Source organism: Phasianus colchicus, chromosome 5, assembly GCF_987193195.1.
Source record: "Phasianus colchicus chromosome 5, bPhaCol1.hap1.1, whole genome shotgun sequence".
Lineage (NCBI taxonomy): Eukaryota > Metazoa > Chordata > Aves > Galliformes > Phasianidae > Phasianus > Phasianus colchicus.
The window spans coordinates 39,261,205-39,286,482 of record NC_143440.1 but is presented as its reverse complement, the minus strand read 5'-3'; the positions used below and the strand labels follow the sequence as shown (position 1 = coordinate 39,286,482).

General features: G+C 42.4%; 2 protein-coding genes across 7 annotated transcripts; one reads left to right on the top strand and one right to left on the bottom strand.

Moving 5' to 3' along the window:
* Positions 1-78: 78 nt before the first annotated feature.
* MLH3 (mutL homolog 3) lies at positions 79-18,858 on the top strand. Of its 6 annotated transcripts, none has more exons than XM_090141378.1 (13): positions 79-440; positions 759-4,080; positions 7,249-7,347; positions 8,006-8,076; positions 9,048-9,152; positions 10,827-10,899; positions 11,536-11,607; positions 12,613-12,721; positions 15,134-15,293; positions 15,791-15,814; positions 16,005-16,083; positions 16,904-16,981; positions 17,607-18,858. In XM_090141378.1, exons 2-12 carry the CDS (start codon positions 828-830, stop codon positions 16,957-16,959), a joined length of 4,101 nt encoding a protein of 1,366 aa, XP_089997504.1. In that variant the 5' UTR covers positions 79-440; positions 759-827; the 3' UTR covers positions 16,960-16,981; positions 17,607-18,858. The 6 variants fall into 6 exon arrangements, with proteins under 6 accessions (XP_089997504.1, XP_031449753.2, XP_031449754.2 ...); XM_031593893.2 differs by having other exon boundaries at positions 16,830-16,981; XM_031593894.2 differs by lacking the exon at positions 7,249-7,347 and having other exon boundaries at positions 16,830-16,981.
* Positions 18,859-19,047: 189 nt separating this feature from the next.
* EIF2B2 (eukaryotic translation initiation factor 2B subunit beta) lies at positions 19,048-24,825 on the bottom strand. Its single transcript, XM_031593900.2, has 8 exons — positions 24,623-24,825; positions 23,852-23,972; positions 23,153-23,301; positions 22,212-22,375; positions 21,850-21,945; positions 21,119-21,256; positions 20,412-20,478; positions 19,048-19,501 (listed from the first exon to the last, which is right to left on the bottom strand). Exons 1-8 carry the CDS (start codon positions 24,783-24,785, stop codon positions 19,344-19,346), a joined length of 1,056 nt encoding a protein of 351 aa, XP_031449760.1. The 5' UTR covers positions 24,786-24,825; the 3' UTR covers positions 19,048-19,343.
* Between the last annotated feature and the right edge of the window lie 453 nt (positions 24,826-25,278).

The following is a 25,278-nucleotide window of genomic DNA, read 5'->3' as shown; positions in this document are numbered from 1 at the left end:
GCGGTGGCACCCTGTCGGCGCCGGTCTCCCCGCTCCTTCCCTGTCCGCACGGGAGCGGCAGGAAACTACAGCTCCCATCATGCACCGCCCGCCCGGAGCCGCCGTTCCGTGTCGCGAGCCGCAGCCCAGCCTCCGGCGCGCCGTGCGCATGCGCCCTGTGCTCCCCGCCCGGCTGCCTCTCTGCGCTGCTCCGCAGCGGGCGCCGCGTGCCGGGCCCAGCGACGGTTGGGCTCGAGCCGCGGCCGTTGAGGGGCCGTCCCGCGCCCCGCCCCGCCCCCAACCCTCGAGCCCGGAGGGGCAGTGCCGGCGGCGGGGCGGGGAGCTCGCGCCCTCAGGGCCCGCTGGCTGCCGGGACCGCTGGGGCGAGCCGGCTTTCCTTCAGTGCGCAGCCTCCCCCAGCCCGCCTTCTCGCTTCGTTACTGTAACGGGAGGAGGAAGAGGTAAAAGTGAGGGGACGGCAGCTCGCAGCCCGGGCCTTTGGTGATGCTTATTACCTATTTGCGACGCTAACGGGAGCAGAGGCCCTGTGCTTGCAGGCCGTGTGGCCTCGCTGCTGTCGGGTTTTCCTTGACGCTGCATTTGGGAAGCAGGTGTGCTGCTGGGTGCGCTGACCCGGCTTCTGGCCGTGTGCTTTGGAGGGCCAGCTGATGTGCCCTCAGAGGCTGGGTCTTTAAATACCAGCGGGGGGAAAAAAAAATCAAGCCTTCGATAATTTATTCTTTTTTTTTTTTTTTCAATTTTTTTCCCCTCCTGTGCAGCTGTTACCAAGAACACGGAGCCGTGATCTTCCTGCAGTTTGCCGAGTTTCTCTCCTACCTGCTTTTGCCATGATCAAGCACTTGGCAGAGGACGTGCAAGCCAGGCTGCGCTCTGGAGTGGCGGTCACCTCGCTGGGGCAGTGTGTTGAGGAGCTTGTCTTCAACAGCATTGATGCCAAAGCAACATGTGTAGCTGTTAGGGTGGATTTGGAAGCTTTTAAGATCCAGGTGGTCGATAATGGTTCTGGCATGGGGAGAGAGGACTTAAGTAAAATGGGAAAGCGGTACTTCACTAGTAAGTGCAGCTCAGTGGCAGACTTAGAGAAGCTGACATTCTACGGTTTTAGAGGGGAGGCTCTGGCAAGCATAGCAAACATGGCCAGTGTTGTGGAAGTTTCATCTAAGAGCAGCAAGACAGCAAAAACTTTTGTGAAACTGTTTCACAATGGGCATGCACTAGAAGTCTGTGAAGCTGAATTGAGCAGGCCAAGTGGTGGAACGACAGTGACTGTGTGTAATCTGTTCCATCAGTTACCAGTGAGGAGGAGATGCATGGATCCTGTGCTGGAATTTGAGAGGGTGAGGCAGAAAGTAGAGGCTATATCGTTGATGCACCCCTCTATTTCACTTTCTTTAAGAAATGATATTTCTTGCTCTATGGTGCTTCAACTCCCTAAGACAAGAAATGTTTACTCTCGTTTTTGTCAAATATATGGACTGGGCAGATCTCAGAAGTTAAGAGAAATAAAGCATAAGTCTGGGGGATTTGAGATAAGTGGTTACATCAGTACTGAAGGACATTACAATAAGAATATGCAATTCTTGTATGTCAATAGAAGGCTTGTTTTAAAGACAAGACTACATAAACTGATTGACTTTTTATTAAGAAAAGAAAGTGTCATTTGTAAGGCAAGAAGTGTCCCTGTGAGCAGACAGGGTTCCTCAAGTCCTGGTCGCCTTCGTTGTGGCCCAGAGTTGTACGGGATCTTTGTTCTCAATGTGACCTGTGCGTACAGTGACTACGACGTGTCCCTGGAACCTGCAAAAACTCTGATTGAGTTCCAGAACTGGGATGTTCTTCTAGCTTGTGTAGAGGAAGGAGTGAAAACGTTTCTGAAACGAGAACGTTTATTTGTTGAACCTTGTTGTGAGGACATCAAGGAGTTTAATGAGGATAATTTTTGTTTGCATAATGCTTCAGCTATGAAATCCACACTCCCTGAGGATAAAAGCATCCAAGAAAACTTTAAGAAAGCATGTGATGAAATTTTAGATTCCTATGAAGTGTGTAAATTGCAATCAAAAGATGTCAAAAGAAAATTCATGGTGGGAAAAAAGTCTTCAAATCCTACAGAGTCAAATAAAAATACACAGGAAACTGAAATTTTCTCAAATCAGAAGATTGTTGAACTCTCTGGTCAGTGTAGAAACAAAAAAGCAGAGATTCCATTGTCCAAGAAAGATGACACCACTTCTAATTTCATTATATCTGATATGTTGGAACAGGAGCCAAAAGACACAATCAGTTCCCAAAAACTGTGTGATACTCATCTGAAAACTTCAGAAAATCTCCATTCCTCTTTCACCGAAGGAGCCCGATCAGAAATAATGAAAGAAGACAGTTGTGATGACTTGCGGCGTTGTGCTGAGAATTGTGCAAAAGATGTAGGAAACCAGCAAGACAAAGTTGTGCAGAAAAGCAGTACGGTTTGTACCTCAAATAATGGTTTTACTCAGTGGCCATCTGAGAGAGAAGACCCTACTGAAACAGCAGGGGAATCTGAAACTGTCTATGGAAGTTCATTGATAAGACTACATAATGTAAGAGAAGGAGGCAGGGAAACAACTGAAGTGATAGATAATGCTGGAAGAGGGACTGTTAGTTCAATACCAGAAAAAGTGCATTCTCACTTAGGCCTCAAAGCATGTGTCATGCAAAATGAGCCACCCCGTAAACAAACAGAAACAAATCTTGCATTAAACATGCACTGTAGAACTTGCCCTGCCAGGCACAAAGTGAGTTTGTCGATTCAGTCTTTAAATGCTAAGTATATTTCCAGTAATGTGAATAAAGAATATATACCTCTCTGCAGCAGAGAAGTAGGCACAGCTGATGGAAATGAGTGTTCAGAGAATAGAAGTTTGCCAAGTCAAGCACGTGATGGGAGAGACATGTCCACTGCCACCAGTAAAAGACATTATGAAGCATCAAATGTGTCAGACTTGCCGCTGGCAACATCTTCAGGTATTCCTCACAGTAAAGCTATAAAAAGCCCTAGAAGACAAATAGCTGAGCCAAGATCACAGCCTTGCAAGAAGCTGAGCCTATCTACGCAGCTGGGTTCATTAGAAAAGTTCAGGAGATATTATGGGCGTGTCAAGTGTACACCATTACCAGAGCAGAGTGAATTTTGTCTCCCAGTTTTTAATGCACAAGCTAATTGTGACTTTTCAAGGAGTCAGAATAACAGCCATGGTCACTTGGGCAATTGTGAGACTCCAACCTTGGATTCTAATAATAATAGCCGTGTTTTGAGATCTTTGGATGAAGTTTTACTCTGCCGTGGAAAAACTTCACTGGACAGACAAGCCGTTTGTCACAGTCCTTTGACGTTGTCTGATTACTCAGAGGTTAGTAAAAAAACCACGAGTAGTCAAAGATCTCCAGGATCCCTATCATCCAAGCTGTGCCAAATGAAAACTGATCACCGAGCAGTAAAACAGCTGGGTGAACAACTCCAAACAGATTCAAGTAGAAAAGATAACCACTCTTTTGATCTTGAGTCTTCAAATAATGATTTTTTGTATAACCCTTGTCAAAGGTATGAATCTTCAGTGGAAGAAATGAGGGAAGGTTGCAGCATTTCTAAGGGGGATGCTTGCCCACAATCAGATGATTTGAGAGCAGAGTCCATGAAATGTACTGTTAGCCTATCACCACTCAGCAGCACTGAAGGAGAGTACACAGTCTCTGCAAACAGCGTTTTACCATTTCCAGCAAAAAAAGATGGCATTGATATCATCTGTGAAGATGAAAATATGTTAGATGAATCATCAAAACAAAATGTGAAAGATACTGAGGTTCACTGCATGACCTTCCCAAGTAACTTGGCATTTTCTGGAGATAATGCAAGTACAGGTGATCCCAAAGATGATTTGCGTAGTTCAGACTGGCTGCAAGATTTTGATGCTTTATTGGGTAAGACAGTCTACATCAATAAAGCAACGGGATTGAGCACCTACAACACTCCTCCTGAAGAGTTTCCAGCTGCCTGCATTAAAGATTTAACAACAATGGCTGTGAATGTTGTCTCAGAGAATGGTAAGATGATTCGTTGTTGTCATAAGAATGGGATGAGGAAAGCAGTATTTGTTCTGCTAGGTGCATAGAATATTTTGGTAGGTACACCTGACACTCGTACTGAAAAATCCATGGCCTTACTCATAGCAGCTGTTAGGAAAACAAAATGTGTTGGTGACCGTGGAGATAAAACAAACTTGTTAATGTTAAGATGTTAAAAGAAATTTTATATTTAAATAAATAGTGAAAAGAAATAATAAAATAATAAAATAGTGAAAAGAAATGTCAGCACTTAGTTTTCACTAAGCATCATTACATGTACTGTAATCACTGTTGTAAATAATTGCTGTCATATACAAAAGCTGCTCTGAAACTAATTCCTCCTATTTTATTATGCTGGCCCATAACTAACATCAGAGTCAAATGTTGATGGTATGACAGAAGAGGTTGAACCTTTCACCAATGTTCCATTACATGTTGTTGCTGTGCGACAGATGGAAGCAAAGGGGCAGTCTGATAAAATGGTTTCTGACATGGGAGTGCATATGAAGCAAAGGGGAGGAACTGAATTCCTCCATGTGGAAAAAGTTGCACCCACTGAAATTCACTGACTCTTGCTGAACGTTTATAGAGACCAAACAGTGGTTGTGAGCACAGTGAAATGGTGGGTGGTGCCTTTCAGCAGTGGTAACAGCAATAGTGTGTCACCTGCACTGGTGCAGATTTTTTTACGAGTATAGCATGCAGGCTCTTGTTCATTACTGGCAAAAATGCATAGCTAATGGAGGTGACTATATTGAAAAATAGTGTTTTGTAGTTGACTTTGAATTTCAAAGCCACTTATTTATTAAGAATAGCATATTGAACACAAGTTTAGGGAAATTACACTGGCTGATAGCAGATGGAAAGACATAGGAATAATCCATATCCTCTTGCAGGCGATCCATATCCTTTGCAGAGGAAAAGGACCCGAGGGTATTGGTTGACACTTGGCTGAACATGAGCCAACAGCGTGTCCGGGTGGCCAAGAAGGCCAGTGGCATCCTGGCTTGAATTAGAAATAGTGTAGGCAGCAAGAGCAGAGATGTGATTGTTCTCCTGTATTCTGGTGAGGCTGCAACTTGAGTACTGTATTCAGTTTTGGGCCCCTTACTATAAGACATTGAGGTACTGGAACACATTCAGAGAAGGGCAGTAAAGCTGGTGAGAGGACTGGAGCACGGGCCTTACGAGGAGCAGCTGAGGGAGCTGGGATTTAGTCTGGAGAAGAGGAGGCTCAGAGGGGACCTTATCACTTTCTACTATTCTCTGAAAAGAGATTGTGGTGAGGTGGGGGTCAGCCTCTTCTCCCAAGTAACTAGCAATAGGGTGAGAGGGAATAGCCTTAAGATGCACCAGGGGAGGCTCAGGTTGGATATTAGGAAAAAAACTTCTTCAAATGAGTGGTCGAGCCTCTGGAATGGGCTGGTCAGGGAGGGAGGTGGTGAAGTCACCATACCTGGAGGTGTTCAAGAAATCTGTAGATGTGGTACTGAGTTAGTGGGCAACATTGATGGTAGGTGGATGGTTGGATTAGATTGTCTTAGAGATCTTTTCTAACCTTAATGATTCTTATGGATATCCTCCATCTCAGCAGCAGCTGTCTGCCGTCTTGTCTAGTCATAGGCCACGTATTCCATGTGCTCAAGAGAAATATAAGATTTTGTAGGTTAGACTTAGGCATCTTTGAACTGATTAAGCTGACCATTACAGGAAAATTAATCAAGTTTTTTTTTTTCATAATCAAATGACTTTCTGAACAATCCAATGTTCTGTATCAATACGATAATAATGTAATTGAGGCAAGTGAAAATCAATATTCAAGTATTCTAATTGTATATGGTTTACACGTATAAAGTAGAGAAGTTATTCTTGGCACCTTTTCTGATGTTACCTGTCAGAATAATAGTTTTAATAATATATCTATGAGCTCTGAATTCTCACTGGCCTTTGGACAAAAAAATCCTAACTTCATGAGCAACGTATGTCCTAAGCAAGGATTTTCCCTACAGCAAGGAGGGAAATGCTTTTCTTTGTTTATGACACGTATAAAACATTGGACTCCTGTTTACATAAATGATAGACGGTTCTGTGAACTTGAGAGATAATATCTCTTTGAGGCAATAACTATACAAGTTCTATCAAAGTCTGAATGAGATGGAATTCTTAATTTTGTCCCAGTTCACCAGGAATTGCATAAGGACATCTTGTCCTGTGTGTGGTAAGAGTCTGTGGCTGAGTTTTGTGATAGTTGGATGCTGTGTTACCTTCCTGTGCTGAACTGCCAGTTTGGATTCTTGAGAGGATTCTCAGTCCCCAGGGCAGAACCATCACCAGGCTTTTCTGGGATAAAGCCAGCAGTCAGGAGTCTATGGACTGGCCACAGGACCTCATAGAACCTTTTCCTACTGAGCTTATCAGCACACAGCCGGTGGGTTTTTTTTTTTTTTTTTGGCTTTATCACTCTGCCATGTTTCCTGAATGCACACCCTTAATTTCTTAGTAGAAAGGAACTTTATTAATTCATTATTATTTCACAAAGAATAGAAATCTGAATTGTACCAAAGGAAGGGTGAAATGTTTACCACTGTGCTGGAAATCTGAGCCATTTAATAATCTTGATAACAGTGCAGGTTTGTAATATCATTAAATCATTTCTGGGCGGGTAGGAACATGTTGTTAGGCTAACTTTGATATCTCACATGGTCTTACTGGCTTGTAGTTTTCAGTCTTACAAGGTGTTGATAACTGCTGATAACTACTGATGGTGGTGGTAATGGATTGACAGCTCTGCCACACCTGAAAAGAGGGAAGTCCAGAGTGTTTTGATCGTCTGTATGCCCTCTTTTCCTCTTAGGATAACACTTCTGATTGCATTAATTCTTGAAGTAATTTTTATGTGATTAAGGCTGTAGCCAGTTTTTAAGAATGAGAGTCTTGCAGAAGCCGCATTTCCAGCTACAAGTGTATCTGATAATTCTCAGTTTTTACATATGTGCTGCTATTTCTTAATGCTAGATTGCAGAATCAGCGTAAGAGTCTAATTTGCCCAGGGCTAAGCATACATTCCTTTATGAAAAAGTAATTGTATAGTCTTTTATAATTTTGCACACTGATGAATCTGCAGCAGTAAATTTATGTTGTTTTTAGGGTTTCAGTGCAGGTGCCATCCCTTTAGAAGTGAGATTGTGCTACCCTTCCTTCCTAGACCTCGAAAAGAGAAGACTCTAGCAAGTCAGGATCAGAGAGGTAGGGCCAGCTTTCCAGGACACAGTGTACTGCTGTAAAAACAAGTGAAAGAATTCTCCCAGATGTCCCAACAGGAACCCAGAATTACTCAAGGTCTGCTAACAATGGGACTGTGTGAGTCATCTCAGATCTAGAACTGGAAAAAAAACCTCTTTGAGGGTTGAAGGCAGGTTAGGGGGTACTTATTTACAGATTAAATACCCAGCTCTTTGTTGAATGATGCCAGTAGCTTAAAGAATAATTACCTAGTCCTTTCTTTGTACTCATTCCAACCTTGGAATGTGAAAAATAGCTTCAATCCACACATTCTTTTGTGGTAGAATGGATGAAATCACCTTTTAGGTATGTGGCTTTGTCCAGAAGCAGTGGGTAGCTAAATAGGTCCTTCACTTTTTTTAAAATAATTTTTTTTCCCCTTCTCATTTCCAAGGCCTGTGGAATTGTGCTGCAGCATGCTCAGGAAGCTGCACAGGGTCTCTTCTAGATAAAGCAAACAATAGAGAAGCCCACTCTCATGGTCCATTATTTATCTGTACACTCTCCCATTTTACTAAAGGAAAAAAAAAAGTAATTACACTTGTGTGAGTTAGAGGTACCCAGTGTACCTTCTGCTGACAGCTTATGGTAGTCCCTGTATTATCTGTATGTCCCTTCCCAGGTGGTGAAGGCGAGTCTCTGCAGTCCATGCTTTCAGAATGGGATAATCCTGTTTTTGTTCGCTGCCCAGAGGTAAGCATTATCTTGCATCTCATGCCAATGCAGCAGTTATTTTATCTGATATGGGGACCAAAACTGCAAGTATTGTGACTGTTCTGTATAATTTATTCAGTGATATTTTAGATGACAGACCTTGCAATTATGTTTTACAGGTAGTTTATATGTAAGTTATTTTTGTGCATGTATTCAAAGTTGGAGAAGCAGATATTGGGCTAATCTTTTACCTTCCATCATTTCAAAAGCAAAACATTCTTGTAAGCTATCTTCTTCTTTACAGAAATGTTCATCTTAAAATTAAAAAGTTATCAGATGGCAAAATGGTAATATATCGTTTGTCCTCTTTGTGGACAGGGTAAAACAACTCATCTTTCTCCTCTGGGATGCAATGGGTCTTAAACGTTTAGTTTACTGTAGTTGTTTTTGTAGCCTAGCAGGACTATAGCATGTGAGAGGGAAACAATGTTGGAACTTTTAGAAAGACTTCCTTTGTTGTCATGAGGCATCATTATCTTTAATCATCATGTTGTAAGTGTGTAAACTTACGTATGTAACCATTTCCACCTGCACACAATGGAGATGGAGTCACAAACCACCTGCTGGTGAATTTTTGAAAAGGAACAGTTCTGTTACAGTGACAGATTCTGAGTCATTATAGGGTGATACATTTTTTGTGGCTCGATCTGCTGGGTGCTTACCTTGGCTGGTAGTCAACATCAGCTTTTCTGATAGGTATTCACAATTAGCTGAATGCACTGAAGTTAGCAGGTAATACCCAGATGGGAAAATAAGTGGGGATGGAAACAGAGGGATTGCTAGACTATATCTTTAACTAGTGCTATGATTGAATGGAAAGCTTGGTTTGTCAAAATATGAAGAACTATTTCCAGAATGTTTTTTTCCCAAATCTGACTTTTTTTTTCCCCACATTCATCATAGGTGGTTTGAGCCTATAAACTATTCATGTAATTCACTTTTTTTTACAGATAGCTGTGGATGTGACCAGCGGTCAGGCTGAGAATCTTGCTGTGAAAATTCATAATATTTTGTATCCTTATCGTTTTACCAAAGACATGATTCATTCCATGCAGGTACAATATGAACAATTGCTAGTTTTCATGCTGTAATTTCCACTCTGCTGTTGGGATTTTCTGATGTCTCTGCCTTGTAGGAGTGAGGGAAATAGATCATATCCTTAGTTTTCACAAACACAGTCAGAAATCTTGGTGTGTGATATCATCAGACACGCATGTCAAGCCAGATCTTAATATCTGGATAATCATCTATCTGCAAAATGACTAAAATTCCTTGGCTGCATGGTTAAATCAAGAGGCAGCCTTGTTGCTGCTGCTTTGAAACACTGTTAACTAAATGATATTTCAACAGGTGGCTTTTTATATTTCTTGTAAATACTTGCTAGTTGATATTCTCCTTAAATCTATGTCCTATGGTTCTATGTTTATTGACTTTAGAAATTTAATTCTTAAGCAGAGTGATTTCAAAAGCAAATCCTAGATTTCCTGGAAAGACTTGAAATTTCCTTTTAAGATTTATATCTGCTCTGAAAAGTGATTCTTAAAAATAACATTGTAACATGAAGTCTAACTATTTTAATGCTTTTTCATTCTATATTTTGATAGTTAACTTAAAAGCTCATATAAACGTATGGCTTCAGCTTACATTCTTGGCATTTATAGAAATCTTAAAGTGAATTCTCTCCCTTTCTTGCATATTAATGACTAACAGGTTGCAAACTGGTATTATTCTCATGCGATCAGGTTGCTGACTTTGAGATTGCAGGTTCTGACTGGGTGGGACATGGTAATATTAAGGTCAGGGTGGAGAAGGATGGAAATGATTCTCCCTTCTTTACATTGCATGTGCAGAAATAACAAGAGAAATAAAGTTATTACAGGAAACAAATTATGCTTCAAAAAGACAGGAGAAGAAAGCTGTGAAACAGAAGGAAAAGAATAGAAAAAATGATTTATGTCTAATATCCCTTCAAAGAAACAGGATCATCTATTCATTTTTACCTAGGAGGTGGATAATACATGTGTTGTAGGACAGTGTTCACAGTAGGCTCTGTACCTGTGACTCCTTCCCTTATTTTGCATCTGTTAATTTAAATGTAAAAATTAGATACTGAAAGCATGATGCATCGCTGCTCGGTATTTGTATTCCATCTGTAGAACTGTTTGATGTACATTGCTTGGGAGGAAGTTGGAATCAACTCTCAAAAGCAAGTTAGGCATAAGAAAAAGAGTGAAGAAGTTGCTTCCTGGTTACTACAAGTGATTAGCACAAACCCTTAAACACAGCTCAAATTATAAAAGGTTGTTTATATCCTGCTAGCTGTGAACAGCTTTGGTGGTATAGAAGCCTCCTGGAGCTGGGAATCATTCTGTAAATTTCCACCTTAACAGTTCTTGTGCTTGTAACACTCTTTCAAAAGACAGATTCAGAATTATTTCATTGCATATTGTGCAACTTTCTTATTTATTCCAGTCTAAACTGTTTCAAGACCAATTATGGTCGTTTGACCTTCTTTTAGTGTTGTCATCTAGCCTTACTAGAAGAATTGCTGCCTTTTCCATATTTAGCCCCTCAGTGAATTATAAAGAATAATTATATAATTTCACAGCGTTGTTTTTTCTAGGCCAAATTCTTTCAGCCTTCAAGATTAGAAAAGATGTATTTGTAGTCCCCCTTCTAATACCTCTTTCTTTTACAACTGGGTAGTGATTGTTCTGAGTATCTTTCAGGTTCTTCAGCAAGTGGACAATAAATTCATTGCTTGTGTAATCAACACCAGGAATGAAATGGATAAAAAGGAAGGTAAGAGCTGCTATAGGTACTAAGGTAGCTCTCAAGTGCACCTAAACTGCAGAGAGAACACAGACCTCCTTGTATTGTTTCTTGCTTTGAGATGATACTGTGAGTAGAGGAAAGTGTTAGCCTTCATATGAAATTTCCTGGATCTTCTTTCTCTTTATTTTGGACATCATTGAATGTTCCTATTACCTTCAAATTAGTATTATAAAAATAGATTATACTCAAATTACTAACATCTTTCAGACTGTGTCCACAGTGTCTTGATATATTTGTTGCTGCAGCTTACTGAAGCTGTGTAGAAAAGGCTTTCAAAATCAGTAATTTTTGTAACATTTTAAAGACAGTATTAAACAGAGCCATTGTTGATGACCTCAGCTTTTGTTCTGAAGTTAAATGAAGACTCCTATAGACAAGATTTTCTAATTGCCCTTGATTTAAATTACTCGTTCGGATCATTCCATTTCAGTTCTGTAGTGGCTTTGTTCTGCCACTGGTCTTCCCCTCACTTCACACCTGTAAAACCTACTGGTATTTATCTTGTAAATGTGGCCTCTAGGGAGCAGTCATTCTTCTTTCCAACCTGTATGGTTGTTGGGTACAAACCTACCTATTTTTAACCTCTTGTGGTACATTTTTTAGGTGGAAACCTCTTGGTTTTGGTAGACCAACATGCAGCTCATGAACGGATCCGCCTGGAGCAGCTTATTGCAGGTGAGAATGCAGATGGTTTCAGGAAAGATAGTGCACAGGAGTGTGCAAACAAGAGCTGTCTTAAGGGGAAAGCTCACTAAGTTGTCATAAGGATAAACCTGGGCTATATGGAATCAATAGAATATTGATTTGTCATTTTGACCTTGATCTTTAGCAGAGTGCAGCCACTCAATATTTGTAGGAGTCATAGTATTGGCAGCTGAAAATTGTTACAGCGTTTCCAGAAATAGAAAATATGCACCCTACCCACACAGAACTATCAAATTAAAATAGGCCTGATGTAATGAAAGAGTAGGAAGACAGATAGGAAAAACAATGAACAGGAAATAGAAAAAAACATCAGTGAGAGTATGTGATTATGCTGTGAAGAATAAGACATTGGGTGCAGACTAAAGAGCATAGTTTGGTTCCTTTCTAGCTGAATACCACACTTGAAGCCTAAAATTTTTACATTCTGAAACTGTCTGCAAAGGGATAATGGTCTTTTCTGTAAGCTCATTAGCCATTGGTTTCAGTGTTAAAAAGTACAACTATCCATCAAGTGCTTAAAAGTCACTGACTTTCTCTTTCATTGAGAAATACTGTGCAGTTCCTGCAGAGAGGTTTCCAGGAAATCTGCTCCTTTTGGTGAGGTACTGAAAAAAGTTGAAGACTGAAGGGAGAGATGCTTAATGAGTAGTATTTTAATGCCATTTATGAGAGATTTTTCTGTGGAAAAATCGCTGTGTGTGAGTTGTACTAAATATATCAGTAGGTTTTTCTTGCTATTTAGGGTGACTCTTTTTTGGAACTGGTGGGAAAAAAACAAAGTGGCATTAACCAACTTCTCCCCTGGGACTAGATGTCTAGTTTATGACATTCTCAGTCCTCCACAAGTTTCAGGAGAAGGCATTTTGTGGTCACTTTTAATCCAAACAGGGGATTACATGCCAAACCATAAGGTCATTAAGGGCAATGCCTGCATAAGTATTCAAAGAGGCATATTTCTAAATGTTTCATTCACAGATTCCTATGAGAAGGAAGCTACCGCATGTGGCAAAAAGAAATTTCTGTCTTCCTCTGTCTCTCCCCCTTTAGAGATTGAAGTTACAGAAGAGCAAAGAAGAATTCTATGGTTAGTAATGGCCAATAGTGCTAAACTTTGGGGGAAGATTTCAATATATTGCTAGGTACCACATCTGTTGATTGTTTCCTGAGCAGAAACCAGTTGGCTGTATCTGTACTGTGGAAAATAGGTGTGCTTCTTGGGCACATCATTACATCTCAAGACAAAGCCCCATGGTGTGCCATCCCTGTGCCACTGCAATATTCTCTGGTAAACCAAACTGTGATGCATGAACCAGAGGAGTGTCCCAGAAGTCTCCAGCAGATCCTGCTGACTGGAGACCAGGACTTGGAAGTGCGCAGAGGAGTGCAGTGCCCATAGTATAGATACAGGAACTGATTTAATAGACTCTGTTGGAGAGGAGAGGGATGGGCTATGGAAAGCTTGTATTGTGAATCCTTCAAAAATGCATTCCTTAATTCTAGATGTCTGCCAAGACTAACTAATGAGCACTGTTTCCCAGATGTTTCAGAATGGTGTACTAGTTACCGTTAGGAAAATTAACTTTTGTATTGCAAGAGTTTAGAACTAGATACAGAATCAGAATCACAGATTCACAGAAACACCAAGGTTGGAAAAGACCTACAAGATTACCCAGTCCAACCATCCACTAATCACCAATAACTCTCACTAAACCATATCCCTCAACACAAAATCCAAACGTTCCTTGAACACCTCCAGGGTCAGTGACACCACCACCTCCCTGGGCAGCCCATTCCAGTGCCTGACCACTCTTTCAGAGAAGTAGTATTTCCTAACATCCAGCCAAAATCTCCCCTGGCACAGCTTGAAGCCATTCCTCTAGTTCTATCACCAGTTACAGGAGAAAAGAGGCTGACCCCCAGCTCACTACAACCTCCCTTCAGGTTGGGAGAGAGCAATAATGTCTCCCCTGAGCCTCCTCCAGACTGAACAATCCCAGCTCCAGATACAAATTTATTGCTCGTCTGTTATACACATACTGAACACTAATTAATCATTTTTATTTCCTCAGAATATCCCTGACTGTCCCTTGCCGCATGCATTTGTGTTTGTTTCTTTTTCCCATGTTGTTCTTCTGTGTTCATTTGAAGTTCTCTGCTAACTTCCACAGGTCTCCTTCATTGTTATTCTCAAGCTCCCCTTTTTTGTGATGCCTTTGGCAAACTCAACAGCTTTTAAATCACTCTTTATTAAAATTGCTGCCTATTTTAGGGATACGCTTGTTTGGTGGAATGTCCTTTTTGGGTGTATTCCAATCATAGCAGTATCACTGGTATATGCTTGGTAACTCTTTTGTGTAACAATGGCAAATACCAGAAATTGTAGAGGAAAGTGTAAAGCACCATTATGTACCACCTGCTGTATGAAAAATGTGGGAATATAACCATGGCTGCTCATAATTCAACAATATTTGGATGCCTTTGTTTCTATCCTGTAATGATATTCTTGCCAATATCACAATATTTTTAATGCCTCTAGGTCAACTGTGAATTATTTTTACACTAATCTTTGATTATCTTTATATCTACTTTTGATGGCCAAAACTGAATACAATATACCAAATGACAGTATCCCACTGATTTCTGCAGCAGCTATGCAATTGTTCCTCTGTCTTCTGTCTGTTACATCCACACACAGTATTTTGTCTGTTGGCTACAGCTGATAGCACGAACTGCTTGCTCTGCTTGCTTACTGAACTGCCATGACAGTGAAATACTGTCATGGGGATTTTTGAATTTTTGCTGTTTAATTTAGAAATCACCAAAGTGATGTACACATACATTGAACTGTTTGGTAATGATTTCTGATAGTTTCTTCTCTTTTTGATCAAAGTTCCCCTCTTTTTTTGTGTATTTTTCCATCTATAAGGAGACACGTGTCAGATTAATTAAAGGTTGTTCTTTCCTTGGCTCTCTTTGCCTTATTTAACAGGACATGAATTCTTTAGACCAGCATAAATTTCTTAACATATTTTTCTGTCATAAGCATTTGCTGTTACGTGTTGATTGAAATCACTGTTTTTCCAGCTAGACTTAAAGCAGTCTTTGTAGTGCATAACTTTAATGTTTGGAGGATGTGTAGTGTTGCTATTTGTGTGAGAAGTTGGTAATTTTTCCTTGAATCAGACATCTTGTGCATCTTTAGAAAATAAAAATTTATACATTTAAATGTAAAGCTCTCTGTGAAGTACAGAAAAATTGTATCTAGATCTTGTGGCTGAGGAACATACAATATGCATAGTTGATTGGAGTGAAAAATGTAGAATGCAGAGTAAAAAGGCAAAATTAACTGGAATCTCAAGTATGATTTTTCAAGATCGGAAACTTCTAGGGAGAAACACAGAGTCGACACAAATATCCACTTAAGCTGTGAAGAAGTAGCTGCTTCTGTCTTATTTCTGTTTGGTTGTTGTTTTGTTTCATTTTGTTTTTTCTTCAGGTGCTGCTACAAAAATTTGAAGGATCTGGGCCTTGAATTATCATTTCCTGTGACCAACAACTCCTTGATTCTAGTGAAGAAAGTGCCACTGTGTTTTACAGAAAGAGAGGCCAATGAACTACGACGGAAAAGACAACCTGTCAATAAAAGCATTGTGGAGGTCAGCTGTGGATATGGATCAAAGCAATTTGTGATGCTGGCTTTTTTTCTGTGTTAAAGACCCAAAGTATAGCATATCTTTCTTATAAGAGAGACAAAGAAGTCTCTTGGCCAGTGCAGATGTCATCTCTTTTAGTAGCTAATCAATCCTATAGTTGAAATCCCTGAACTATAACAGAAATGACAGAAATCTGTTTCAGACTTGAAATAGTGGTAAAGCAAAGAAATGTAGTAGGTAGTTCAGATGTTTAATCAGTTTTCTGCTCATCCTTTTAAGGAAACTGATGCAGAGAAACCAAGTGATTAGATTCAAGTCTGAAAAGACTTGGGGAGGTCAGGACTTGCACCTGGATCTTTTTCTGTGCTCAGTGTACAAGCAACTGCATCATTTTTCCTGGGGTGTATCCGGAACTTAAATTATGCACGGATGTGGAGAAGAGGGATATGGGCAGTGAAAGTGAGAAATACCAACTTACTTTCTTACCTTTTTCTTTTCAGGAGTTTATTAAAGAACAAGTTGAGGTGAGTAGCTGTCTGCTTCTAAAGCTGACTGGGATAATGCAAAGCTTATTGAAAGATCCGGAGGGAATAAGTGTGTTAAGCACCAAACAAGAAATGTAGAGTTAGGTCATTTGAAGCTCATTCTTGTTACAGTTCTCCTTATTCTTCATATTAAATGGAATGTAAGATGATGTTCTCTCACTAATTTTAGCTAGTGCAGACCACGGGAGGAGCACGAGGGACAATGCCTCTGACATTTCTGAAGGTGTTAGCTTCCCAAGCCTGTCACGGTAGGGGAACTGTACATTTCTTTCATTCTTCCATTTATTTTTTAGCCTTGCTATTTCCTTATGACATAATTCCTGGGGTAGTGATTTCAGAATGTGTTTGCAGGAATTGCAGGGTTACAGACTGTTTCATAGGGATGAGGAGATAACAGCCCATTTTCATGGTGTGTCACTGCATTCTAAAGAATGGCTTTTGTGGCTAAAAGGCAAGACAGAGATTGCAGATAGGCTTGTGAATCTTTGAAAGCTAAAGATAACAGACACTTCTTGTAATGTTCTGCTTTAATTTTCTCTGGATGCCATTAAGTGCCCACTTGTGAGAAAGGACTTAGTGGCCGGGCTGGCATTTGCTTTTGGAGCTCATGCCTGTCAGTGGCAAGTGTATAGAACTCATATCAGTTCTATAGCATTGATAAAGGCTATCTTCTGGTTTTACTATCTTTTGACATGTGAGCTGATTGCATCTTCGGCCCTAAAAAAAGTCCATTACAACACTATCTGAAAAGTCAGAATCTAATAATCCTGCAATCCATTACAACTGGATTAGATGTAACAGTTTAGGCTTTGGATAGCTGATCGTTATGCAATAGTGTGGTTAATTGAGCTAAGCCTTAAGCCAGCATTTGCTGTTAGACTGTCTTCTCTGGGAGCTGCCTTATTTTCTTTGTAAGTAGCAGTTGTGGAGGGAGGTCTCTTGGGTGGTTTGAATTCTCTCTGGCAGCATGCGCAAGAATTTTATGTTGTTCCAGGAGCCATTAAGTTTAATGACAGTTTGACTTCAGAAGAGAGCTGTCGGCTCATGGAAGCTTTGTCATCTTGCCAGCTGCCCTTCCAGTGTGCTCATGGAAGACCTTCCATGATGCCCCTTGCAGACATTGACCATCTACAGCAGGAAATGCAGGTACTGTGTGGGGTACCGAGAGAGCAGTATGCTCTGGATTATCAGAGGCATATCATGTATGTGTGTTACAAATAGAACCACCACTGCTGCATCTTACTTGAACTTTTATGTAGCTGTTATTAGTAAAATAAAACTTGAGAGAATTAAGCCTCTGTTCTGCAAAAACTTTGGCAAAGATCTTACCATGTTCCATTTGAATGACTGCACTGACTTGAATGGAGTCAACTAGTGTTTAAAGTTAAGCATGTATTTAAAGCTGTTACTGTTTATGAGTTTAAAACTTTGAAAACATGTAAATGCAGATATTCTGCCGGGAGCAAAGATGCTAAAGATTAAACACCAACTTCCCCAAAGCTGAAGATGCCATAAAATGGGGAGAAAGAAAGCAAAGACATAGCAACATGAAAACTAAAAAAAAAATAAAAATAAAAATAAAAAAAATCCTAACTCTTTCTCTTTTGCAAATATACTATAATAAGTTATTAAATTAGCTTCTGTTGGAAATCATGTGGGACTTCGAATTAGACATGAAAAAAATGGGAATGTTTCTATTAAATAAAAGAACATGGAGGCACTGAAGTTGGTTTATTTATGACTGAGTGCTTCTTAATTTCTCTCCCTTCAGCCTAAACCTAACTTGGCTAGACTGCGGAAAATGGTGCGAGCATGGCAACTGTTTGGAAACAAAGACCCTAACCAAAAAAGGTAAGGCTGCAAACTGCAGACTTCATAAATGTTGGCACGATCCAGGTTCTCTTGTTGTTAAACAACATCCTGTGTGGAGCAATGTTCTCAAGCCAGCCCAATAACCAAAGTTTTGCCCTGAGCACTGACCAAAGAAGGAGAGACCAGCCAGAAGAACATGGCAGAAGCCCATTCTTGGAGCTTGGAGAAGCATCTTCAACACTAAGGAACTGTGTTGTAAACCTGAGTCACATGTCAGTGCTTGACTATTGATGTCAAGAAGTTGCATCCAGTCACAGTTACCGCAGGCATGGCAGAATTCCATGTAATACAGAGACTTTTAATTAATGTATTTTAGAGTGTTTGAAATGGAAGAGGTATTTATTAATAAAATTAATTAAACTTTCTTTAGGTTTCTGACAGTGGTTGGAATGAGGACTGACCAGCTTCTCAGTAAAAAACAGGTTTGACATAGGCTTAGGTAGGCCTATGTCTTTTTAACTAGGCAATCAATGGCACACCCAGCTGTTTTCTCCTACCTCCTTGCAGTTTGCATTCTTGAGTGAGTGCTTTCTAAACCCTAGCATAGCCCCACTTTCTCAGTGAACAGAAACAAGTAAACAGCTCATTGCATTTCTTACAACAGGCAGAGTTTTCTTTCCACAGGTTCCAGTTCTATTTTGTATCACAGTCTAAGCTAGGCAGGAGATGATCATTTCAAAACAGTAAAAGATAATCACTGGTATCTTTGTTCTGTGTAAAAAAGCAACTTAAAAACAAATCAGTTATTGACATCTGCTGTTTCAAAAACAAAACAAGGAGTGGAAGCTTCTTTCCTTTGGTACCTCAGCTGTGGTGTAGTATTTTAGCATACATTGATAAAAGGGACTAAGAAATGATCTGATTGCTCTGTGAGAACCTGAGATTTCTAAGACGTTCCATGCTGCCCCTCACAAAAAGCATGAAGTTTCAGAATGAGACAGGATGTCCACCCAAGAAAAATAATTAGTCACCCAGTAGTAAAGGAGAGGGAAGGCCCTCAGACTAAAATAAGAGAAGCAAGAACTTGAGTTCTGCCTTCCGATTCAGAGGCGAACAAACTTGCTAACAGGCCTTCTGAAGTCTACCTTTCATCAATAATGGAATTTCTGTTCCAGCATTTTCCAAGAAGCTGGTTTGTATTTCAGTAGCTTGGACAAGTTTTGTTAAAAGTTCTACCAAAATTTCAGTTTTGAAGCACACTGTCATTAGCAATTACATTTTAAGTGAAAGCACACCTTAGCCTTACTACTGCAGCACAAGTACAGGCAGCTCACTGCACTCGTAAAACCCTGATTATTTAAGGAAACTAATTCTGCATGGAAAATGATTAACACAGAGAGCACTGTAAACAGCATTTATTGCAGCACTCTTTGAAGTAACAGCACAGCTGCCCCAGAAAATGACGTTCTGTTGTTTCAAAATTGGTTAGCAGCTTCATGTAGCTCGTAACAAAGCAGAGAGTTCAGGACAAGTACAAGAACTGTCTTCTGCTGCTTTCTGGTAGGTAAGATTGCACCGAGAGTATTCCCTACCAGTTCCCAACAGCAACCCACCTTTGCAACATCTGCTTTAATTAGCTGCTGTATCTTTCTAAAGAAAGACAGGACAAGTCTGGACAGTAATATGCTTCTTGGTGTTAGAGTTCATAGTCATCTGGATGGTAGAGCTCACTCATGAGGCGGTAGATGTAAGAAGGTGCATTACCCCCAATGTTAGAAATGAAGAGAGTAATGAGCTCTGGAGGGACGTAGTCAAACACTGGGCAGTGAACATTGGTCTTTGCTAGGATCTCCCCTGAAAAGAGAAGAGCAGCAGTATTAAGATATAAGCAAACCAAAGAAAGTATACTTAGCCTTCTGCATGTCTTCCTGAGTTCCTAGAGAAACTGGTTGGGCCCATGACATCCTGAAGTCCTTACTGGGATATCCTGAATCCTTTTCAAGTTCCTCATCAATGCCTTTGAATTATAAGTATACAACAATCTTGGACTGGAGCAACATCCTCTGCTCTTTTGGTAGTTTTTACTGATAGTAGCCCCAAATCCTCTCTGATGCAGATTTATTAACTCATAGCAAGCCTGCTAATTTGGTAGTAGAAAAGAAAAATCCCAGTGCTGCCAAAGTTACCACCTAAACAAAAGCTCAGAAGGCCAAAAACAAACTTGAGCCAAACTTAATATATTAGTTTCAGAAGTCTATCACACAAAAATGTGTCATTCAAAGTAACATTCCTATCTGAAAGGGGGAGACTGTGACCAGCCACCTTTCTAAAGAGGACACTGGTGTGGAAAACTCACTGCAGAGATACCTGATCTGATTGTTGAAACTCAGTAACAAAGTTTCAAGAGATTATGTGAATTGTAGGAAGAAAAGCAAGCCGCACTCATTGTAGGGCATCTGTTGTGCCACCTGTCTGGCACCATTATCACAATCCTATAATAAAATGCTGAACAGTGCAGACCAGAAGCAAAACTAAGAAGACGGATAATGTTCCAAAAAAACTTTTCCGTATTCTCTATAGTAAAAAAGCTACATATAAAACAGAATGGTTCCCAGCACTTTTTTTTTTTCTTAAGATAATAGGAAAGGATTTGTGGTCTTGGACAGTCCTACATTAACATTTTGTACCTAATATTAAAAAACAAAACAGAAAAAACAACAAATGAATATAAAACAAGCATTGCCTGCACTAGCTTGACCAGTACCTTCTGTGAATGGCAGCACTTCCTGTGGTGACACAAACTTGTGGAATGAATCTTCTTCATTAGGGAACTGAATGAGACAGAGTACAAGAAGGTCAAGAAAATAAAGAGCATCTCATTATTCTTGTGAAAACATTCTGGGTGCTAGAAGGAACTAAAGCAGTGGAAGAAGATTTGTCAGGGAACAATAAAGCTCTTTACAACAATCACATAATACTCATGCCCACTACTTCAGTAGTATCTACAGTGAAAGGTTTTTTCCTCAGAGATATGACTTTTCAGTCTGCAATTTAATCTGACAGCACTGAAAATACTGAGCATAGGAAATAGTAAAGAGCATCTCCATCTACCACTTCTGTAGGTACACAGCATCTTTCTAAAAATATATACAGAAGACAAAGAATGGTGATGTCACTCTCTAGTAGCACTGGCTCACTCATCTAGTAGCAACCTTATACTCTGCACATATTACTCAGCAGATTTTGCAAAGAAATTAGCATTGCAGGGAGAGCTCTGAGATCTTGAAATCTGTGCCAGATTTGGGTGAAGATCTCCTATCTGAAATAACAGCACTACATGGAGGAGATGACTCATCTACCAATCCTACCTTGGGCCATATGGTGCTGTCCACCCTAAGCTTTCACAAGCAAAATATCACCCCCTTATCTCTCTTTAAAGAAGGTGTAGAACTGAAGAGGTGCTTTGCTTACCTGGGGTGAGAGCTTGAACATGGGGGCACACACTATGAGTGGCGTGGAGTGGTGCTTAGCTGCTAGTGCCAGAGTGTGAGTACCACTCACAGCAATCAGCGCACCGTTGGCCAGGATTGTCTTTGTACCAATGATAACCTTAAAAGACAAATTAGCATTAGAGAGCATGTATCACAGAAACTGAGGAAGCTCAGCTTCCTGGCTCACACCCTTCTGGATAGGATGGAGTTTGTCAGAGCAGCCAGCAAGCTGCTGGAATTGCAAGGCACCTGGATGCCTGATCGGTTTCATGTGGCGTCGGCTCTGCACCAATATGTTTTTCTCCCAACAAGAGCACAACTCCAGCACAATGATGCCAGCACAGAGAACTTAAAGGACAAACATATGCTCTACTGCAGAGACTACCATGCAGAAGCTAGGTTGTGTTCCGTGTTCTGTTACAAGCCTACAAAGTAAGCTTGTGCAGGTGATTTGATTGCTCTCCTGGTTTGGATTCTCACAACTTTTCTGATCATTAGCGACTAAGGCAGAAAATCCTATCACTATGCTGATAGAGTCATCACAATTATTAGGGATTGCATAACATCTCACTATCTGTAAACAGGGATTATTAGGATTTTGAGTATCACTGAAGAAAGACATAAAAATCACAGATAGGATCTGTAGCTGATTTGGAAGGCCCACGCACCAAACCTGCCATGAACTCCCACCAGTAGCAAAGCCCTCCTTACCTTGTTGACTCGAGACATGACAGCAAAAATAGCGGCATCACTCATGACTGTAGTTTCGATGTTCTCTTTAGATAGTCGGACAGCCATTTCATGACCCTGAAAGAGGGAGAATATAATTGTGTCCCTGAAACCCAGCTCCTGCACTGCAGTTGTAGAGATATTAGCACTCAATTCCTGTCTGAACTGCAAAAAACATCAAGCAGTGGACCACAAACACAGCCCTCTGACTGAAGGACAGAGAGCAGAACAAGTTGTCTTTCAACTGCAGAAGCATTCCTGTAATGTTCCCCTTCAGCAGATATTCTGCTGACAGCTTGTCTCCAGATACAAGAATATGTATGACAACACAGCCTGGGCCATACCTGACAGAAAGGTGCACACTCTGCCACAATGACCTGGAACTTCCGTTTGCGGGCAGCTTCCTTCAGGAAGGCCTCAACAGTGCGTGAGTAGCCGATGGTCATGATCACCTCATTGGAATGGATGTGCTCCAGTGCCTGCATGGCAATGTTATCGGTGGTGCCCTCTGTAGCAGAACGAAGTTATGAGTGGAAAAGAAGCCAGCAAAAGCAACACCTCTGCAGCTGTGCTCCAGTAACATATTTTACTAAAGTGACAGTATAAATTCTGGTAGAGCAGAAGTAGCTTTTCTCCCCCATTCTTTTCACCAGTGGAGAGAAAACAAGAAGCAGGCCCTTGAACACCCTGTGCTCGAGAGAAATGGCCATACTGAAAACTCCATCACTAGATAAGTGGCCTGTGCCAGCACCAGACAAGCACCGTGCCCACATGATGGAAGTTCCAGCAGTTTTACAGTCCAGCAGCACTATAACCATGTTGAAAGGACATTTGTAGGCTTGTAACATGGGGCAACCTAGGCTTCAGGAGGAGCAATACATGTCTGTCCTGTTACAAGGTTGTAGGATAAGAAAAACATATCACAGTACTTTGGGCAATGTTATCAGTGGTGCCCTCTGTAACAGAATGAAGTTGAGTGGAAAAGCAGCCAGCACAAGGGTGAAATAATGCTCATAGGGATTACGTCTAACCTTGGCAGATTGCTGATACTCTGCTTCACAGGGCTCAATTTAAGACTTCCCAAAAAACCAATAGCATGGGCAGACACCCTTGTTTCTGATGCTTCTTTGAACCAAAAAAAGCACAGCCTACTCCCATTACACACACTCCTTCAGATTAAACCACCCAGTTCTTCAGTGTCATCTTTCCAGGTAAGAGCAAAAGGAAGCATCAGCCCCATCCCATAGAGATCTCTGTTCATGAGCTATTTCAGCCCCACCCATACCTAGCTCTATTAGCAGCTCATTGATAGCTTCAATAACGTTTGCTCTGAGGGAAGGGTAGGGAGTGCTGAAATCCTCACTCAGTCCTCCAGAAGTGAGAAGTTTGTGCAGGGAATCTTGCTGATCACTTTCCTCACTGCGCCCATGAAGTCTGCAGAAAAAAAGAGCCCTTCAGCCTCAGGAGGGTGTGCAGGTGAAGAACCTAACACAAAGCAGCTCCCGAGCTAGCATCCCCACAGCACGTCGGTGTGAATGGAGAGGAAGGAAAACCACATGCAGGGGTCATGTCACACTGAAGAACTTCCCTAGCCATCTCTGGCAGAACCTGAAGCTCTGCCAGTGAGTGCTTCCCAAAGTTGCACCCAAGCACAGCAGGTGGAGAGCAGTACTCACAGCTACTGCTGCAGTGGAACAGACCCTCCTGGGGATGCAAGAATAGAAGTGACCAGGTCAGAAACCAGACTGCTCTGGGGAGGGGAGCTTTTGCATCCACTAGAGGAAATATCATCAGCTACTTTGAAAGCCACTGGTCCATTGGTACCGGTGCCCTTCCCTCTATTATTAAACTTATCGAATCCCTCTGTAGAAGATGCTGGAACAGTGGGTGATAGACACCAAAGCGAACTCATAAAAGCAAAGCGCACTGCAGGAGCCTGCTCTGGGTTCTTGGAGGGGCAGAGAGAGCACAAGGAGCACCTCACCGGCCATACTCCTCCCGAATGACCTTCAGCACACGCCGCACCATGTTGCCCACGGTGGTCTCGGATGGCTGTGCTGCTGTCATCCGCTGGCCCTCCGTCCGGATCAGATCCATCAGCTCCCCTGAAAGAGAGGACAGCCTCAGTTATAAACTGCCTGCGGCTGCCCCGTGCACATGTCAGACCTGCTCATCCACCTCAGAACAGCCCTGCACCCAGACGCTGACACCGGTAACACAACGCCAAGGCAAAGCACAGACGTGTGCAAAAAGCAACGCCACAGTTTGCACCAGAGGATTTTTGGGTAACGTGAATCACTTGCATACAGTGCAGTCTTGAAACTTATGAAAGATCACAAGAGGTGAGCATGAGAAAGAGGAAATTCATCTGCAGGTGAGATGATCAGCATTCTGACTGACATCACCGAGCTTTTAGAAAGAGCTTTATGTATACCCCACGCACAGGATGGCAAACTCAGGACGCTGAAATTAACTACCTAAAAGCCATAGCCACATCCCAAGAGGCTTTTGCTAGGAACTGCATACAGAAACAGCTTCAGCCGACAAAAGAAGGAAGCCTAAGCACAATCCCAGCCCACGGCACAGCTCTGACGATCTCGGGGTGGGCGAGGAGCGCGGGCAGACGGCAGCGGAAGGACACAGACGATTCAGAGAGAGCCCGGACCCCGCCAGCCACACTGGGTGCCCCGCCCCCAAAGCTCCCGGGGCACCCCGCTGCCGCCCTCCCCACCCCAGCCCGCAGCCCGGCCCTCACCGGCCCATCCCCACCGCCCGTGCGCGATGATCTTTCGCAGCAGCGACAGCGTCTGCCGGGCCGTGTCCTCGGAGCGCGGCCTCTGCCCGCCGCCCCGCAGCCGCGACACGAAGGCCTCGATCTGCTCCGACAGCTCCGAGCCGCGCTCGGCGGCACCCGGCATGGCGGCGGCCGCGACACCGCCGCACGGGCGGGGAAAGCGCTTCCGCTTCCGCCCCTCTCCCACCCCATTGGCGGACACCGCGGCGCTGCTCCCGCCCTGTAGCGGCTCGGCCAATGAGAGGCGGGCGCGGGGCCGGGGCCGGCGGCGCCCTCGTTACCCGGGAGACGGGCGACGACCCGGACTCGGGCGGCGGGGAGAGTCTGCCCGCGGCATTGACTTTGGAGCGGGCCGCGCTCGTGGCTCAGGGAGCCAAAGCAAACCGGGCGGGGAAGGGCGCAGCTCCCGGCGGCTCGGCCCTTCCCGCTGGCAGCGCCTGGATAAGGCAGGAATGCGGCTCCGTCTTGTCCGCTTCCCGGCGCGCCGCGGCACGGCGCAACCCTGCAGCGCCGCTCTGCCCCGCCGCTCTGCCGGGCCGAGGAAGCAGAGCAGGCTGCCAGCCGGACACCAGCGGCGCCTCCGGGATGTACCGAGGCCGCTCGTGCCCAGCGCCCGG